The 18,637-nt window shown below is 42.9% G+C and overlaps 1 protein-coding gene across 11 annotated transcripts in view; it reads left to right on the top strand.

The window, feature by feature from the left end:
• The window catches only part of Tnrc6c (trinucleotide repeat containing adaptor 6C), a 112,505-nt gene that overhangs the window by 24,018 nt on the left and 69,850 nt on the right, over positions 1-18,637 (top strand). For 7 of the 11 annotated variants that reach the window (XM_069992900.1, XM_069992905.1, XM_069992903.1 and 4 more), the window contains exons 2-3: positions 15,827-15,927; positions 17,138-17,159. In XM_069992900.1, the coding sequence (XP_069849001.1) occupies positions 15,865-15,927; positions 17,138-17,159 (85 nt within the window). In that variant the 5' untranslated portion in view covers positions 15,827-15,864. Of the gene's footprint in view, positions 1-13,461; positions 13,522-15,825; positions 15,928-17,137; positions 17,160-18,637 lie in introns of those variants that run through there. The other 4 variants (XM_069992896.1, XM_069992898.1, XM_069992899.1 and 1 more) reach the window with 2 other exon arrangements.

The following is an 18,637-nucleotide window of genomic DNA, read 5'->3' as shown; positions in this document are numbered from 1 at the left end:
TGGCAATTAACTGTACCAGAGGTCTAGTGCCAGTTTGAAGGGTCTGCCTTGTATTATTCCTTCTGTGAGTCTTCTCCTGGCATCAGGATTTTTTCTCTATGCCTAGCATCTCTAAATCTGCTCTCAAGGAAAATCAATAGCTCCTGAACTCAACTACTTCCCTGTTAAAAACATGTGCGCGCGCACGTGCGTGTACACACACACACCTTGCTTTTTTCCCCCTCCTTTAGCTGAGTAGTTTGAGTGTCTAAAGGACTCAGTTATAATTAGCATGCTTACCACTAGGTGCTGCTATCTGTATTTCAGACTGCAAACAGCTCATTCAGTGGGATTTCAAACTACACATTTGCCCTTTTAGTATTGGACCTCACTTGTTAGGTGCTTAATGTTTAAGTTTTGTCTTATGTACATGTGACTGGAAATGAGTTAGCAACATTAATTATCAAGGAAGTATTTTATACTTTGCCTGGGAGATGCAAGGGTGCATAGATCTAAAACAGTGGTGCCTCATTTCCAGCACCTTACTTCAATGGTTATTCTTACTGTGGATTTCTAAACTGCAAGTTCAGGAAGGCAGGGGCCAGAGTATGGTGTAGCACAGTGTATTCTCAGTAACTGTATGCAGTTTCTGCCCGTGCAAACTTGTACAATTGGAATTCCCTCATTTCTTGGGCTGTGTGTCTTTAGCACAGTGTTACTTCATGGCCTTAAAGTGGCTGTCCCAACAGGAAAGGGATCCATCCATCAATTGCCCCAATGGAGCAATTGGAAATGTGGGAGTTATGTTTAGGATGTCACATAACTGGGGCTTACCACAAATGGCATTTAGTGGGCAGGAGCAGGGATCCTAGGTGCTCTGTAATGACTGAACTAGTCGTGTGCAGTGAAGACTGTCCCGGTGTCTTCCATGACCTTTGAATATTTGTCTGGATGTTAATGTAGGTGAGATGTTTAAGCTCAGGACCTCTTTTAAATGTTACAGTTCTTCATGATTTATTGTAATGTATGCTGCCTTCCTCAGCAAAGCACCTCTCATTCATTCAGGGAAGGTTAAACTTTGAAACTACTTTTTTCAGTGGTTACTCTTCATTTTGAAAATCCCACTGACTCCAGTGCTATTTATGGAATTTGAGTTATGGTGCCCATTTTATGTTCTTCATAGCATTTGTCACAAACTGAAAATCAATACCCTGTTTATTTACTTGTGTTCCTTTTTTGTTTACCCCTAAAATGCAAGTTCTTTGTGATAGCAGTCTTGTGTGTCATGTCATGGGATATATCCTTACTCCAAAACAAAAGTCTGGCATGTTGTGGCAGTTATCAATAAATAATGATAAATAAATGATGGGTGAGTGAACACTTTTCCAAATACTGATGTTCCTTAAGCTTCAGTTCCAGGACCTCTTTTTCCTTTAGGCTGAAATTCCCTCCCCTCCTGATCTCAGCTGTAACCCTTTCAGTTTATAGCTCCATGTTGACATATTCCAAGATTTTCCTGTAGCCTGGGTCTTTTCTCTGAGTTCAGAGCTACATATCCGGCCGTTGGTCCCTTCCCCAGTCACTGATAGAGGCACCTCAAGCTCAGCTTTTCCTCCTCTAGTGTTTATCTTGGTGTGAGAGACCTGGTGGCTGTTCTTGATGCCTCCCTCTCCTTTATGCCCATATCCAGTTCATCACCAAATCCTGTTCTTTTAATCTCTGTCAATCTCTGTCAAGCCCTTTACTGTGCCCTCACCATAAGCTGTCAGGTCTAGACTCATAGACAGCAGTGGCCTGTTCTTGGATTCCCACTAGTCCACAATTTCTCTCCACATAGTAGCCATAATAATCTCATGGAAGCCCAAATGTGATTGTTATTGGCTTGCTTAAAATTTTTCAGTGGTTTCTCTTAGCTCTGAAGATAAAGACCATGGATTTTTTTTTTTTTGGGGGGGGGGGGAGGTCCAGTCGTGGGCCTGAACTCTGGGCCTGGGCGCTGTCCCTCCAGCTCAAGGCTAGTGCTCTACCACTTGAGCCACAGCGCCACTTCCAGCTTTTTTCTTTTTGCTTATGTGGTGCTGAGGAATTGAACCCAGGGCCTCAGGCATGCAAGGCAAGCACTCTACCACTGAGCCACCTTCCCAGCCCAAGACCATGGATTTTAAGTCTGCCCACCAGACCTGTTCTGTTGTTCCATTGCTCCTGTCCTTCAGCTTGTTGGTCACCATTGCCTTCTTTCCTCACTTCCTCACCTATCCCCTCTCCCCATGTTTTTCCAGTGCTGGGAATGGGGAGGCCAGGGCCTTATGCAAGCTAGGCAAGCCTTGTGTATACTACCAAGCTATATAGCATGTTGTTTTTCCTTATCCCATAGAACCTTCATGCATGGAAGTCCCTCCCTCCCTCTCAGCCAGCTCTCCCCAATATAGCTTATGGTCACAGCGCCTTCTGTGACCTCCTGTCTCACTGGGCTCTCCTCATGCTTTCGCAGCACCCTCCCAGGTGCTAGTGGCTCATGCCTGTAATCCTAGCTATTCAGGAGGCTGAGGTCTGAAGATTGGGTTCGAAGCAAGCCCAGGCAGAAAAGTCCACGTGAGACTCTTCTCTCCAATTAACCACTCAAAAACTGGAAGGGGAGCTGTGGCTCAAAGTGGTAGAGCGCTAGCCCTGAGAAAAAGGGACAGAGCCAGGACCTGAGTTAAACCCCACAAACCCCACAGCAAAAAAGAACTGCAGGTCTCTTAGGAGTGCCTTATGGTATGATAGATACAGTGTGTGTTTAAGTCTAGTTCAGCCCTCAGCAGGGCTGGCATCTCTGACACTTCTGGCATTGTCAGTACACCAGGCTGGTCACGGAGACCCTTTGAGTATTGTTAGTTTTCCAATACTATATTTTCTATTGTCAGCCACCCTGGTATTTCAGTTGTTGGAAACTTGCTGTTGATGACAAGTAGTTTGGTTTTCAAAGTTTTGTCTTTGGATTAAACAAAACCATCAGAAACCTTGTGTTGTCTTAGCTCCCCCAGAAGATTGCTGCATTTGTGAGTACCCCTGAGCTTTCTCAAACCAGCTGACTGTCAAGAGACTGCAGCAGGTGGTCTCAGCCCACCCTTCATGTCAGCCGGGGCATATGCAGCCACTGCCTGTAGGAAGCCCCTAGAGAAACTTGTTTTGGGACCTGAGGGTTAGGGAAAATCTTTATTCCAGTACAAAATGGGTGCTTATCATGATTAACGGGACTCTGTAAAGAACAGGGAAAATAACTATTACAAAATGGTAAAGATAATTTGGTAAATTGCCATTTGCTTTCACTATGGAGCAAATTATAGGTTAGTTCTACATACATTAATCTGTTAGTGGATATAGTTCTGTTAAAGCTTTTGGAACATACAAACTCTAGGCTAAAAAAAAGAAAGAAACTAGAAAGCCAAATGGGTTAGCAACTATCAGTACATTTATTTTATGAGAGTAACAGATTGGTGTGTGAGCATGATATTGGACACATGGTCCTTATGAGATAATGTAATTTGAATATTAGAGTTCATTTTAGACAGTGATTTCCAGACAGTAGCTTGAAACAACTGGTGCAGAAACAGTCTGTCAACATTGTTTACAAAGTAGGGCTAAGCCCATTAAGGTCTCAAGTGTGAGCTGTTTGGTCCAGTAAACAGTGCACTGCTTTATGTTTGTTGAATGAATCACTAAAGACTTGCACCTCTAGGATCTCTACTTAAAACTCTTTTCCTGCCATCTGAACCTACTACTTTGTGTTTGAAAATCAAATAGAATTTTTTTCTATAATTGGTAGTTTTCAGATGTTTTCTTCTCATCATTTCCGAAATTAATCTTTGCAGTTGACATTTTTATTTGAAATACTGTGATAGTCGTGTTTTTTTTTCCCCCAGAACAGATAGAATTAACCACAATTTTTTTCTACTACTTTGTAGTAGAAGCTGTTTAGACAGATCCTTAGTTCTCTGTTGTGTCACTCCAGCACATACTTATGAAACCTTTTCTCTTGCTGTCCTCATGGAAGGGGCTTCATGCTTCAGATGTTTGGTGTCATCTTTTTCTAATTAATTATCACCAAGCAATTTCTGCCCAGGCCTTTCTTATTCACTGCCTGCTCTTCTAAACAGGATCTAGTTTTGAGCAGAGTTGGTTTAATGACTTAACAGCCCTTTTAGTTCACAGAATTGTATAATCCTTTGATTATACAATAGCCTCTCCACTAGAGAGGAGAGCAGCCCAGCCCCCACATCTATAACTGTCCCAGGCCGTGTTTTAGTGACTGGCTCCCGGTTACATGATGATGGGACTTCTTTCTTTTTTGTGGTCATGAGGAAGGCTTTTTCTAAACCTGTCCAAATATATCACACATTTGGAACACAGAAACACCAAAGCACACTAAAAGAAAGCAAGCAGGTAAGTGATTTTAGCCAGATTTAGGCAGTTTTAAATCTATCTGTTGGGTCTAGTATTTCTAGTCTGTGGGTTTTTTTTTTTATTTTGGTCAGAGTTTTATATTCTGACTTATGATATAAGCACATTCATGTACTTTATTTATTGGTGTTACAGTATTTAAAAATATTGGCAAGTTTTGAGCAGGCTCTCATGTAAGGGATTCACTTATTGTCAGGAGAGAGAAGCCAGATAGTGATGTGGACAGGGGAGTTTACACAATAAACTGCTAACTGTAGCAGGAAACCTTACTGATGAGAGATTGGTCTGAAGTAAAGAAGGTTCTAGAGAGGGTAAGAAAGGCAGATAGGAGGACTGAGGTGGGACACCCAGGCAGAACTTCCAGGACGCAGGCCCAAACCTTACTAGAGAGGCCACTGCCAAGTTGGGCGAATGAGCCATGTTAGTGAACCTTGCCAGAAAGCCACTGTCTTCGGGAAAGCAGTTAATAAACGTGCTAGCTCCTCCGACAGCTGTGTTGTACTGCCCCAGTGAGGGCGGTGCTTAGCACTAGTAGTGGGAGGCAAGCTCTTCTCCCTCAGTGTCTCTCCAGCGCCCTCTGCCAGAAAAGCACCAGCTGGCTAAGAACACCAGTCCACTGTGACAGAGCAGTAGGAGGGAGTGAATCAGTGCCCGCACAGTTCCCACCTCCAAACTCTTACACGGGGCTGGAAATTGATACTGCAAGGGAGAACTTAATGCTTATCATAGGTACAATACGTTTTTAAACTTCAGCAAGTAATGGAAGTCTGAGCATTGCTTTTTGTTTTGTTTGCCTTACTGTAGTTTGAGCTCAGAGCCTCATGCTTACTAGACAGGTGCCCAAACCATGGAGCCACTCCTGTAGCCCTTAATTATTGTTAATTACCACTCTGTAAGCATGCACCCCAGAACCAGAGACTTTCTTGTATTACTGTTAGCATATTCAAAGTATCTATATTTCATTACATAATGAGTTGTGAAAGAGAGTGCCATTAAAATTATATGGACATTTAAAAATGTGAGGTTAAAGCTGGGCGCTGGTGGCTCACGCCTGTAATCCTGGCTACTTAGGAAGCTGAGACCTAAGGATTGTGGTTTAAACCCAGCCTGGGCAGGAAAGGCCACGAAACTCTTTTTTTTTTTTTTTTTTTTTTTTTTTTTAGCCGGTCGTGGGGCCTGAACTCTGGGCCTGGGCGCTGTCCCTCAGCTCTTCAGCTCAAGGCTAGCGCTCTACCACTTGAGCCACAGTGCCACTTCCAGCTTTTTTCTTTTTGCTTATGTGGTGCTGAGGAATCGAACCCAGGGCCTTGAGCATGCAAGGCAAGCGCTCTACCACTGAGCCACCTTCCCAGCCCCGGCCACGAAACTCTTATCTGCAATAAACCACCAGAAAACCGGAAGTGGCGCTGTGGCTCAAGTGGTAGGTAGAGTGCTAGCCTTGAACTGAAGAGCTGCAGGACAGCGCTCAGGCCCAGAGTTCAAGCCCCATGACTGATAAAAACAAACAAAAAAAGTGAGGCTACCTTAAACTAAAAAGTGAAATAAAAGGAATTCACAAAGAGTACTTATAACTGAACACTACAAAGTGGACACCTTAAGTAATATTCTAGAACTATGTGTGTGCATGCGTGCGCACGTGCACGTGCCAGTCCTGAAGCTTGACCTCAGGGCCTAGGCACTGTCTCTTCTTCCTTCCTTCCTTCCTTCCTTCCTTCCTTCCTTCCTTCCTTCCTTCCTTCCTTCCTTCCTTCCTTCCTTCATTTATTTATTGGTCATGGCCTGAACTCTGAGTCTGCGCACTGTCCCTCAGCTCTGCAGCTCAAGGCTAGCACTCTATCACTTGAGCCACAGCACCACTTCCAGCTTTCTCTGCTTATGTGATGTTAAGGAATTGAACCCAGGGCCTCATGCATGCAAGGCAAGCACTGTACCACTGAGTTGCCTTCCCAGCCCCTCTTGTCTTTTTTTGCTTAAGGTTAGTATTTTATCACTTGACCCACAACTCTATTTCCAGCTCATCAGTGGTTAATTGGAGATAATCTCATGGACTTTCCTGCCTGGGGTGGCTTTGAACCAGGATGCTCAGATCTCAACCTCCTGAGTAGCTAGGATTACAGGCATGAGCCACCAGTACCCAGCCTTAAAGCAATTTCTTTTCTTTTCTTTTTTTTTTTTTTTTTTTGGTCTGGTCATGGGGCCTGAACTCTGGGCCTGGACGCTGTCCCTCAGCTCCTTTAGCTCAAGGCGAGCACTCTACCACTTGAGCCACAGCGCCACTTCCGGCTTTTTTCTTTTTGCTTATGTGGTGCTGAGGAATTGAACCCAGGGCCTCATGCATGCAAGGCAAGCGCTCTACCACTGAGCCACCTTCCCAGCCCCCTTAAAGCAATTTTTATAATGGTAAAAATACTTACTGAATTCATTAGTCTTAAGACAAATGGTAAAATACTGCATTCATTCAGTCTTAGCAAGGAAGCCTGAGTAATATAGTGTTGATACATGGTGCTTAACAGGATTCACAGGTCACAAGCAAAGGAAAGTGTGATTTAGAGGAGGAGGAAAAGAGGAACTTGGAACAGTTTAAAGCAGCTGCCAAAATAGAATAGAGACCAGCAGGCCACCTGATGCATAGTCCTAGTAGGAGATCTGCTCCCAATGTGTGCAGCTTTGTTCCCACAAGCGTCTGAACTGCTAGTGCAGTAGCTCTCTTCAGCTCTCCCTTGCTGGCAGGGTGGGCACTGCACCAGGATGCAGGCACAACTGCTCCTAAGACTTGGAGCTCTTCTTTCCATTTCTTAGATTCTCTTCCTCAATATTATCTTTAGTTGAGGAGTCTGTGGTTGAATGAGGACTGCTGCAGCTTCTAGCCTTATTGGTCTGAATGTTGATCTGTGTCAGTGCCATCAGTGGCCTAGGGAATGCGTTGTTCTTTGATTAGCCATGTAATGTATCCCTGAAGCCATTACCCTTAAAAATGATGGATTTCAGTAGTTCTGTGCAGGACGTCAAGGTACCTTTACCAGTGAGGGTAAAGGATGCCACATGACACAGTGACATGTGTCCGCCTTATTTTATGGAGAATGAGAATTGCCATTTATCCTGTGATAAAAAGCCCCTGGGAGAAGGTAGCAATGCAGGAGAATGCTGGGGAACCCCTCAGTGGCCAGTGATGTTTGCTACTAAGAGGTGAAGCAGCAGATGCTATTTCTTAGGAAGGCAGGTAAATTTTGGCCATAGGAGCTTCATACTGAGGTTGCTGCTGGGACTGTCTGGTTTTGGTTTAGACATTGTAAACTGAAGAACTAAATCCTGGAGTTGATGAAGTCCATATTAGCACTAAAATGGGAATAATCCAGAATATGTTTATGAAGCCTGAGTTGAGCTGAGTTTGTTATGTTGATGTGTCTTCCTTGCTCTCCAAAGTATAGACCATGTTAGGTCAGCTTTGCCCTCTGTGGGCAGGGCCAGGATCCATTTGCATCTGGCTCTTCCTGTGCTGTCGTGGACACCTGCCATTGGGAAATTTGTCTGAGATCCGGGACAGGGATTGTAGACATTTCACTTCAGTGTGCTAGAATAGGGTTTTCTGTTTTACTGGCATACTATTTGTTGCTATTGGTTAGAAGCAACTCCCCCCCCCACCACCCCAAGATCTTAGAGCCTTGTCGCTCACATTGCATTTTGGTATTCAAATAAAAATTCTTCCTTGGCCAGGCACTGGTGGCTCATGCCTGTAATCCTACCTTCTCAGGAGGCCAAGATTTGAGGATTGAGATTCAGAGCCAGCCCAGGTAGGAAAAGCTGTAATACTCTTATCTCCATTAACCACTAATAAGCCAGAAGTGAAGCTGTGGCTCAAAGTGGTAGAGCACTAGCCTTGAGCACAAAAGTTTGGGGAGGCTTGTGGGCACTCCTTTTGTATGATGATTGTCGTACTTCTGAGCGCTCCCTGTGTGCCATTACAGGATGCTTCTGTGAAACAGTCCTTTTTTTTAAAATTAAATTTAATTTTTTTTGTGAACATACTGTACAGAGGGGTTACAATTACATGGGCAGGATAATGTGTACATTTCTTACCAAGCATTGCAGCCTCCTTTGTTTACCCTTCACATCCCTTCCCATGTGAAACAGTCCTTGGGGCTCAGTCACAAGCATGCTCTTCTCTATTGCTGCTGCGTTTCATAGTCTACCAAGGTTTAATTATAACTCAGGCTTTACTGTCTTTTTTCCTGCTATATTATATGCCCCTTGAGATCAGAGATTATTTTGTTTTATATTTTCATACAGCCTACAGGATCTAGCAAGTAATTTTTTTTGCACACAGCAGGTATTCAGACATGTTGAATAAATTAAGAGCTTTCAATATTTCTGTGATAACTAGACAGGATATCTCTTCTTCCCCCTCCCTTTTTATTTTGTTTGATACCATTTTACCAGCCTTTCCTAACCTAAACACTGAGTTAGTCAAGCTTTCTAAATAATTACATACAACATATACCCCCTCGTGCTCATAAAATTAATTTGAGAATGGATATTTTGGTGAGATGACAATAGAGTCTAATGAGTGCAACTCCAGGGTATCGACTCTGAAGTGTCAAGCAGATGAAACTAAGTTAGGATGCGAAACATTTTCAGCTTCTGGTGACTAAATGTCAAAGGCAGAGCACACCCTCCCTTATTGAATCTTTCCTATTCTTTTACAAATAAAAAGAAAAACCAACAGGAAACTGGAACATTTTCCATCCATACTAGTTTTGCATAGGAGCAGGATTCCCAGGCTACCAACATAGTCCCATCATGTAAATCATAGTTCCTTTGGGCAGCTGTAGTTTAGGAACACTGAGATGCTCTGTGGAGGCCCTAGGCAGTGTCCTAATGTTTTTGTTAGTCATGGGGCTTGAACTTAGGGCCTGGGCACTGTTGCTGAGCTTTTGTGATCAAGGCTAGCACTCTACCACTTTGAGCTACAGCACCACTTCTAGTTTTCTGGTAGTTAATTGGAGGTAAGAGTTTCGTGGACTTTCCTGCCGAGGATGGTTTTGAACTGTGATCCTCAGATCTCAGCTTCCTGAGTAGTTGGGATTACAGGTGTGAGCTGCTGGCACCCAGCTCACACAATTGGTTTTTTGGTACCCCACATTCAAGCCACAGATTACCTGACAGGGAGGAAAGGTTCTCAGATCAGAGAGTCCAATGGGAGAAGCATCCAAACTAGAAACAGAGATAATGCAGGAAGCATAGGCGATCTTCAGAAAAACCCTAGTTCATGTCCACAGCTAAAGAGAGGTGAGTTTGCATGCATAAAACAAAAATTGGTTGAAATGGACCATTCAAGAGAACAAAAATTATTTAAAATAACAATAAGAAATTCAGTAGAAAGTTTGAGATCAAATTGAACCAAGCACCTAAAAAACAGAAATAAGGGGGAAAAAATAGGAACCCAAGAGATTCCATATAAGAAAGGAACTGGGTACTGTTGGCTCATACTTGTAATCCTAGCTACTCAGGAGGCTGAGGTCTGAGAATCAAAGCCAGCCCAGTCAGGAAAGTCCATGGACTCTTATATTCAATCAGCCACCAGAAAACCAAAAGTGGAGCAGTGGTTCAAGTGATAGAACATTAGCCTTGAGTAAAGAAGCTCAGGGACAGTGCCCAGTCCCAGAGTTCAAGCCCTAGGACTGGCCAAAAAGAAAAAAAAAAGCAGGGGTATGATGGCCCATGCTTGTAATCCCAGCAATCAGGAGACAGAGTCAGGAAGATTACTAGTTTGAGGCCAGCCTAAGGTGAGTTTAAGCCAACCTGAGCTTCATAGTGTAACTGTCTCTCAAGGGTTGGCTGATAAGAGTCATAGCCCAAGCAATAGAGGACCTACCTAGCAAGCAAGAAGCTCTGACTTCAAACTCCATCACCACCAAAAGGGGCAGGGGAGAAGACCCCCCCCCCCCCCCCCGTAGAGCTCTTGCCTAATTAGCATGAGGCCAGATCCCCTAGTACCACCAAAACCAAAGGCTCAGTAGTAGAACGCCTACCTAGCACCACACCTGCACTACACACACAGAATACAACAACAACTATTACTACTATAAAAAGAAGGAAAGGAAGAGGGAAGTAAATAAATAAATGTGCCTATATTGAAAGCATCTACCAAATGCTAAGCCCATATAATGGGCAGAAAAGACACTAAGGCTTTTGTGTAGGAAGTTTCAGAACTCAGTCATAGAGAGAGGCCATACACTTCTGCAGAAAAGAATGTGCCTAGTGCTGCTGTCCAGGCCTGTAGCGCTAGGTGACTTGGGAGGTAGAGATTGGGAGGATCAAGGTCCTAGGCCAGCCTGGACAAAAAGCTCCTGAGAGCCTATCTTAATAAATCAAGCATGATAGTGTCTATTGTTCCATCTGTGTGGGAAGTATACTACAATCACAGGCCACAGGAGACACTATTTGAAAAATACAGCAAAAAGGATTATGGGTATGGCTTGAGTAGTAGAACCCCTGCCTAGCAAGCAAGCACAAAGTCGTGACTCTAAAACCGCAGCATTGTCCCTCCCCCCCCAGAATTTTTTTTTTTTAAGTCAAAGAGTAGTGTTGGGTGCTGGAATAGAGTGGCACAGTGCCTTCTGAAAACAGATATTCAATGTGGAATGATAAAGACTTCAGTCAAGCCATGAGTCAAACAAAAAGGTAACCTGAAACTATTTTTAGACATTCAGGGTCTCCAGAAATTGGCTTCCCACACACGCATCCTTTCATGAAAAGACATTTGGATGTTTTCCAGCAAATTGAGAGAGTAATTCTCAGAGTGGAAGTCAGGGATGACTGAGTTAATAAATAAAAGTTTAATGGGTAGCTGCTGACATTTGCAGAGGAGTTCACAAGTTTGTTACTTACCTTTGATCTGTACTTCCCACTTGTCAATCTGGAGCAGACAGGAATCAGTAAACCCAATACAAGGTCAGTTTAAAAGAATAGTAGACTTTGATAAAGGAGTAACCATAGACTCCAGAAAAGTTGCACATGTAGCCCACGGCCTCTGAGAACATGCTCAGCTTCACTGAGCCTTAGGGAGATGTGGTCAGAGCCAAAGGAGGAGTCAGGCAGGCAGAACAGAGGGGCAAGAGAGTTGTTTCCTAGGGCGCTTCAGTCTTGTTAAGGTGAAGAGTGCTAACTGTACCATAATGGGAATGCATATAGCACTACTGAACTGTATACTTGAAAGTCCTTAAAAGGACAAGCTGTGTGGAACATCTGTTTTAGCACAATGAAAACAATTTAATGTGGCCTTACTGTAGGTGGTCAGGATCTACCAGGCTGCTTCCTGCTGGGATGGAGCAGGGTAGAAGGCCCTGAGCAGGAGAGTCAGGAGAGTGCTCTAAACTCTTGGTAAGGGAACAAACATAGAAGGGAAGGAAAAGAAAAGCAATTAAGAGCTAAAATTAAACAAAAAGTAAAAATAGATGACAGTGTATCAAATAACCATGGGAATTATTTACGGTTAACGCAGTGGCATTTATCCATTGAACTGAAAGTAGTGATGAGGATGTGTGTAAGAGCCCTCCCTCACACCTATATCTATCGTTTTATCTCTCAGCTAAGCTGTGACACTCTCAAATCAGTAAGAAATAGTAACTCGTTGGTGTGTTACGGATCCCAACATGCAAGAGGCTGAGGTAGGAGGATCATGAGTTTGAGGCCATCTTGGGCAAGACTCTTGTCTCCAAAAACATGACAAAAATAAAATTTAAAAATCCCAGTAATTAAGTCGGGCATCGGTGGCTCAGGCCTTAATCCTGTTTAAGCTTTCCTGCATAGCTATGACAGATATTTGCCACTGTGCCCTGCTCTTTATTGGTTGAGACGAGGTCTTGCAAACATTTGTCCAGGCTGGGATTGAACTATGATATGTCTTCCAAGAAGCCAGGATTGCAGGTATGAGTTAGAAAGAACATTCATTGCAACGGTTTCCTGTATATTATTTAAGAAAATCTAAGAAGAGGGCCTATGAACTAAAGGAGGAGTCTTTTCACTTTCCATCTTTTTGTACTTTGTTCTTCCCATGAACATATTTTCACTTTTATAAAGTAAAAATGTTAATTTTTAAAATTATTCATGAAAAATAGCCAACACTTTACACCAGGAGTTAGAGGTAGAAATGATCAATGCTAGCTAGGGGGACATCAGGTAAAGCCTAATTAAAGAGTGAACATCTGGAGCCAGGTGCCGGTGGCTCACACTTGTTATCCTGGCTACTCAGAAGGCTGAGATCTGAGGATCATGATTTGAATCTGGCCCAGGCAGAAAAGTCCCAGTGAGACTCTTATCTCCAGTTAACCACTCAAAAACCAGAAGTGGAACTATATGGCTCAAAGTGGTAGAGTGCACCAGTGGCTCACACCTGTAATCCTAGCTACTCAGGAGGCTGAGATCTGAGGATCTCGGTTCAGAGCCAGCCTGGGCAGGAAAGTCTGTGAGACTCTTATCTCCAACAAACCACTAGAAAACCGGAAGTGGTGCTTGGCGGTAGAGCGCTCGCCTTGAGCTGAAGAGCACAAGGATAGCACCCAAGCCCAGAATTCAAGCCCCACAACTGACAAAAAAAATCAAAAAACAAAAAAGTGGTAGAGTGCTAGCCTTGAGTTCAGGGACAGCACCCAGGCCTTGAGTTCAAGCCCCAAGACTGACAAAAAAAAAAAAATAGTGAACATCTGCATTATGCTTTGTCATATGCACGTGAGCACAGGCAGGCAAGGGTGAGATGCTTCGTAGCTATGTGAACTCTGTTTACAGTACTTCACTGTGACGGTGGGATCTTATTGCTGAGTAATGGCTAGTACTAATTTAATTTGCAGGTGAATAGAATTCAGTGAAATTCATTTTCATTCCTTTATTCTTTTAAATGTAGCCTGTACTAGCCTACATTATTCAATTTACTCTCTGAAGATGATGGAAGAATCTCACTCATTGTACTCTAGATACAGGGGTCTGACAGTGGCAGAGGAAGCCACTGTTGACCTGGTTTTCATTTGCTGATTTTCTCTGTAGATAAGTGGCTGAAGTTTGATGATTGTAACCCAGCCTGGTCACTCCCAAGAGCTGCCTGTGGTATGTGAATATTGCTCAGTGTCTCTACCTTTTACCATTAGCTTTTGCCTGGAAAGTATCATCTAAGATAATGAACAATCACTTTTCAAACTGCGTAAGTGTTCAGTCTTTTCGTTCGTTTGTCCTGGTACCATGGCTTGAATTCAAAGCATTGTGCTTTCACTTGGCTTTTTCTGCACATGGCTGTTATTCTACCACTTAAGCCACACCTCTAGTCAGGCATTTTGCTGGCTAATTGGAGATAGTCTTGGGCATTTCTGCCTGGGTTGGCTTTGACCCATAATAAAGCTCTAGGTCTCAGCCTTCTGAGTAGCTACGATAATAGGCATGAACTATCCATGCCTGATACATCTCCTTTCAAAGCAGTGTTTCTCAACTTGGGCTGAACCTGGAGTCTCCTAAAAGCTTAAAGTACACTGTTGATGCTTGAGTCCTGTTCCCACAGGCTTCATGTATTGCAGCCTTGGCCTTGGAAGTCTTTGAAGCTTCCCACATAATACTGTTGAGCAAAGTCTAAGGATCACTGTTTTAAAGGAAGAATACTCACAGGTAGCCTCACATACGCTTAAATTGTTCCTACTATGGCAATATTTGTGTACTGCAGATAGTAAGCTGAAATTCCTTATATATGTAGTTGTATCTTTCTAAAATATTTATATGTTAATACATTAAAAGCAATGTACTGATTGTTTTTTCCCCATTGCTGGGACTCATCCCAGGGCCTTGCACATAATGGACAGGTACTCTGTCTGCCTCTTCCTGTGTCCCCAGTGACAGAGTCTGCTGAGGATTGATTCTAGGGATGCTATTCGTAATCCATTATATTCCTACCTGCCAGTGTGAGTATGCTTTCAGTCAGGAGATAGAAACCATATGGTTTATATAAACAGGAAAAGTTTAATGTAAGGAATACAATATGGTAAAAGTAATTGTGGTCAGACAGAATGGCATACCCTATATGCCTACTCCTAGCTATCTGGAGTTTGGGTAAGTCATAGTTCAAGGCTAGCCCTGGCAAAAAGTTAGAAAATACCTTCCCCCTTCCCCCCAATCTCAAACAAGCTTAGTCTTGGTGGCACATCATGTCTAATTACAGCTTTGGGGGATTACAGTATAAGGGCTAAGGTCCAAGATCAGCCCTAGGTAAAAACAGAGACTCTTCATTAAAAAAGTAATAATAAGCCGGGTGCTGGTGGCTCACGCCTGTAATCCTAGCTACTCAGGAGGCTGAGATCTGAGGATCCTGGTTCAAAGCCAGCCCGGGCAGGAGAGACCGTGAGACTCCTATCTCCAATAAACCACCAGAAAACCGGAAGTGGCGCTGTAGCTCAAGTGGTAGAGCGCTCGCCTTGAGCTGAAGAGCTGAGGGACAGCGCCCAGGCCAAGAGTTCAAGCCCCATGACCGACAAAAAAAAAAAAAAAAAAAGTAATAATAATAACTAAAGCCAAAAAACTAAAAGGCTAAGAGCATTGTTTTAGAGGTAAAATGCCTGCCTGGGCAAGAAAGTCCAAGAGACTCTTATCTCCAATTAACCACCAAAAAGCCAAAATCACCACAGCTCCAAAAGGTGGAGTTGTGGTTCAAGTAGTAGAGCTCTTGCCTTGAGCAAAAAAGCACCCCCCCCCCGAAAAAAAAAAAAAAACAAGAAGGCTGGCAGGGAGCTTACTTTATATAGCAGGAGGGAGATACATTCAGTAGTACATGGTGAATGTCCAGTTCTGACACTCTCAAAGTGGTACCTACATTCTTCTGTAGGTGACAGTGGCTTCAGATATTTTGGCCTTGATGCTCCCCTTTCTTTCCCTTCCCTTCCCTTCCCGTCTGTTTTTCCATGTGGCAGAATTGGGATTTGAACTCAGGACATTATGCTTATTAGGTGTTCTACCATTTAAGTCATATCCTCAGCCCTTTTCAATCTAGTTATGTTTGAGATAAGGTCTCATTTTTCCCCCATCAGGCATTCACCTGGTTGCTGATCCTCCTGTTTTATTCTTTGTGCTGTACCTGAGATGACAGTCCCACACCACCATACCCAGCTTTTTCCATCAAAATGGAGCCTTGCAAACATCTTTCCCAGGCTGGCCTGGAACTGCTGCCTTCCTCATTTCAATCCTGATTTCAGCTGAGATCATAGGCACGTGTCACTGTGCCTAGCTGTTGGTTGAATGTTGAGCTATTTGTTGAGAGGCATATCATCTTCTTGAACAGCTAGGATTATAAGTGTGAGCTACTGCACCCAGCCTAATAATATAACCATTTAAAACAGCCATTATACCAACATCACTTTTCTTTATATTTAATAAGGGAGAAAGAAGAAGAAACACAAGAAGAGGAACATTTTGATGGAAGAAAAGAAAAAGAAAAAGCAGGAAGAAAAGAAAAAGAAGGAAGGTGCTCAGAAAAAGGTTTGGCCAAAGTGTTGACTTCACTGTCCTTGTAATCAACCATACATTTGTCATTTACATTGTCACAGCTATTACATTGCTAAGTTTAATTGTATCAGTATGCTATAATTATAAATATTAGCAAATAACAGATACTGTCATGGTGAAAAAAAAATAAAGGATGGCAGCTACAAAGTATCTTTCTTAAAGAGCAAAAGGTATTACAGTTGCATTTCAAGAAGTTTGGGTTTGCTTATGGTGATAAAGTACAGCTGTGCCATTTTACTCACCATCAGCTATCCAGAACAGCCAATCTAAGTAATAAGGAAAGACCTACCAAACTGATCTTACTAGAAAAGCTAGAGGGCTGGGAAGGTGGCTCAGTGGTAGAGCGCTTGCCTTGCATGCATGAGGCCCTGGGTTCGATTCCTCAGCACCACATAAGCAAAAAGAAAAAAGCTGGAAGTGGCGCTGTGGCTCAAGAGGTAGAGTGCTAGCCTTGAGCTGAAGGAGCTGAGGGACAGCGCCCAGGCCCAGAGTTCAGGCCCCATGACCGGGCCCCCCCCCAAAAAAAAAAAAATTAGAAAAGCTAGAAATAACCCTTGAGGGTTGGCATATATTCTTTTAGAAATCCTATCAGTAAATATTAAAGATAAAATTATATATATAGCTCTGGAGTCTTGAGTTTTATGGCATATAAAATACTAAGTTAACATTTAGGGGCTGGGAAGGTGGCTCAGTGGTAGAGTGCTTGCCTTGCATGCATGAGGCCCTGGGTTCAATTCCTCAGCACCACATAAGCAAAAAGAAAAAAGCCGGAAATGGCGCTGTGGCTCAAGTGGTAGAGCGCTAGCCTTGAGCTGAAGAGTTGAGGGATAGCGCCCAGGCCCAGAGTTCAGGCCCCATGACTGGACCAAAAAAAAATTTTAAAAAATAACATTTGCCTTTGTTCTTGCCTATTAGTATAGTTAAACTATATACCTTTTTTACTAAACAAAAGATAGAGCTCAAACAAGCTTCCATGTAGGTTTTATTTTTTGCCTTTACTTAATATTGTCATGTGATCAATAGCAAGTAGCCATTTCCCTCGATAATATGAAATCATAATAAATCAACAGAGTAAAGCTTGTTTTTTACAATGTCCAGTATGAAGTCTGCTTATGATGTGTCATAGTTGTGTATATATGTTCTACATGTGATTGTCCTAAAGCGTTTCTGATTTTTTTTTCAGGCTGCTGATCAAAAAACCAAAGGTAAATTTATTTATATTTCGGGGGGTGGGGGGGACGGACACATTTTATGGCAGTACCAAAGTTGATGAAGATGGTTTTCTTTTTTAGTGGATGTTTCAAAACAAAATATAAGGCTGCCTTTGAGTCTACTTCTTATTCATTGTGAAAGTCTCCATTTATCTCTGGTTTTACATCTGCATCTCATTGGCATTTGGGTAATCTAAAAATGCCTGAAAAATGTTAGCTTTCTAAATAATGCTTTTTTTTTTCTGGCCTGAGCACTGCCCCTGAGCTTCTTTTGCTCAAGGCTAGTGCTCTACAACTTGAGCCACAGTTCTACTTCCAGCATTTTCTGAGCAGTTTTTTTTTTTTTTTTTTTTTTTTGAAGATAAGTGCCTCATTAACTTTCCTGCCCAGGCTGGCTTCAAACTGCAAGTCTCATATCTCAGCCTTCTGAGCAGCTAGGATTATAGGCATGAGCCACCGGCATCCAGCTAAATAACACTTTTAAATTTGCTTTTGGTTTGATTTCTACCAAATAAGGACTGAACTGATGTTGATTCATTTGGAATAAGAACAACCAAAGAATATTGATTCTTTTTCTTTCTTTCTTAAGCTGAGTAGAAAAGTTAGTGAGCTGGATGCCAGTGGCTCACACCTGTAATCCTAGCTACTCAGAAGGCTGAGATCTGAAGATCACAGTTCCTGGCCATCCCAGGCAGAAAGTCTAAAAGACTTCATCTTAGTGGAGAGAAGCTGGATGTGGTGGTGTATACCTGTCATCCCAGCAACTATAGGATGCTTCAAATAGTATTCACCTTGGCAGAATACTGGATCCTGTCTTAACAGTAGTACAAAACAGGGTTGGAGGCATGTCTCAGTAGTAGAGCACCTTCCTACAGCACAAAGTCCTAAGTTCAAACCCTCATACTGCCAAAAATTTTTTCTTGAGATTTTTTTTTTTTTTTTTTTTGGTCAGTGGTGGGGCTTGAACTCTGGGCACTGTCCCTCAGTTCTTCAACTCCAGGCTAGCGCTCTACCCCTTGAGCCACAGCGCCACTTCCAGTTTTCTGGTGGTTTATTGGAGATAAGAGTTTCATGGACTTTCCTGCCTGGGCTGGCTTTGAACTACGATCCTCAGATCTCAACCTCCTGAGTAGCTAGGATTACAGGCATGAGCCACCGGCACCAAGCTTCTTGAGATTTTTTTTGTGGCCTGATTTATCCCCCCCAATCTCAGTCTCTCTCTGTCTCTGTCTCTCTCGTTGGTCCAAGACAGAACTCAGTCTTGGTATCTGATGGTTTTGCTCATCGGCTAGCACTTTACCAAGTGAACCCTCAAGGGTTAGCTATTTCTTCTCTTTCTTTTTTTCTTTTCCCCCCCAATCTCATTTAATCATTTTCATTATAATTATTTTCTTCTCAAATGTTAGAATTGTTATAAGATTGCTATTTTTGGGGCTGGGAAGGTGGCTCAGTGGTAGAGTGCTTGCCTCACA

Source organism: Dipodomys merriami, unplaced genomic scaffold (genome assembly GCF_024711535.1).
Source record: "Dipodomys merriami isolate MVZ:Mamm:240054 unplaced genomic scaffold, mDipMer1.0.p SCAF_42, whole genome shotgun sequence".
NCBI lineage: Eukaryota > Metazoa > Chordata > Mammalia > Rodentia > Heteromyidae > Dipodomys > Dipodomys merriami.
This window is presented reverse-complemented; position numbering and strand designations above follow the sequence as displayed.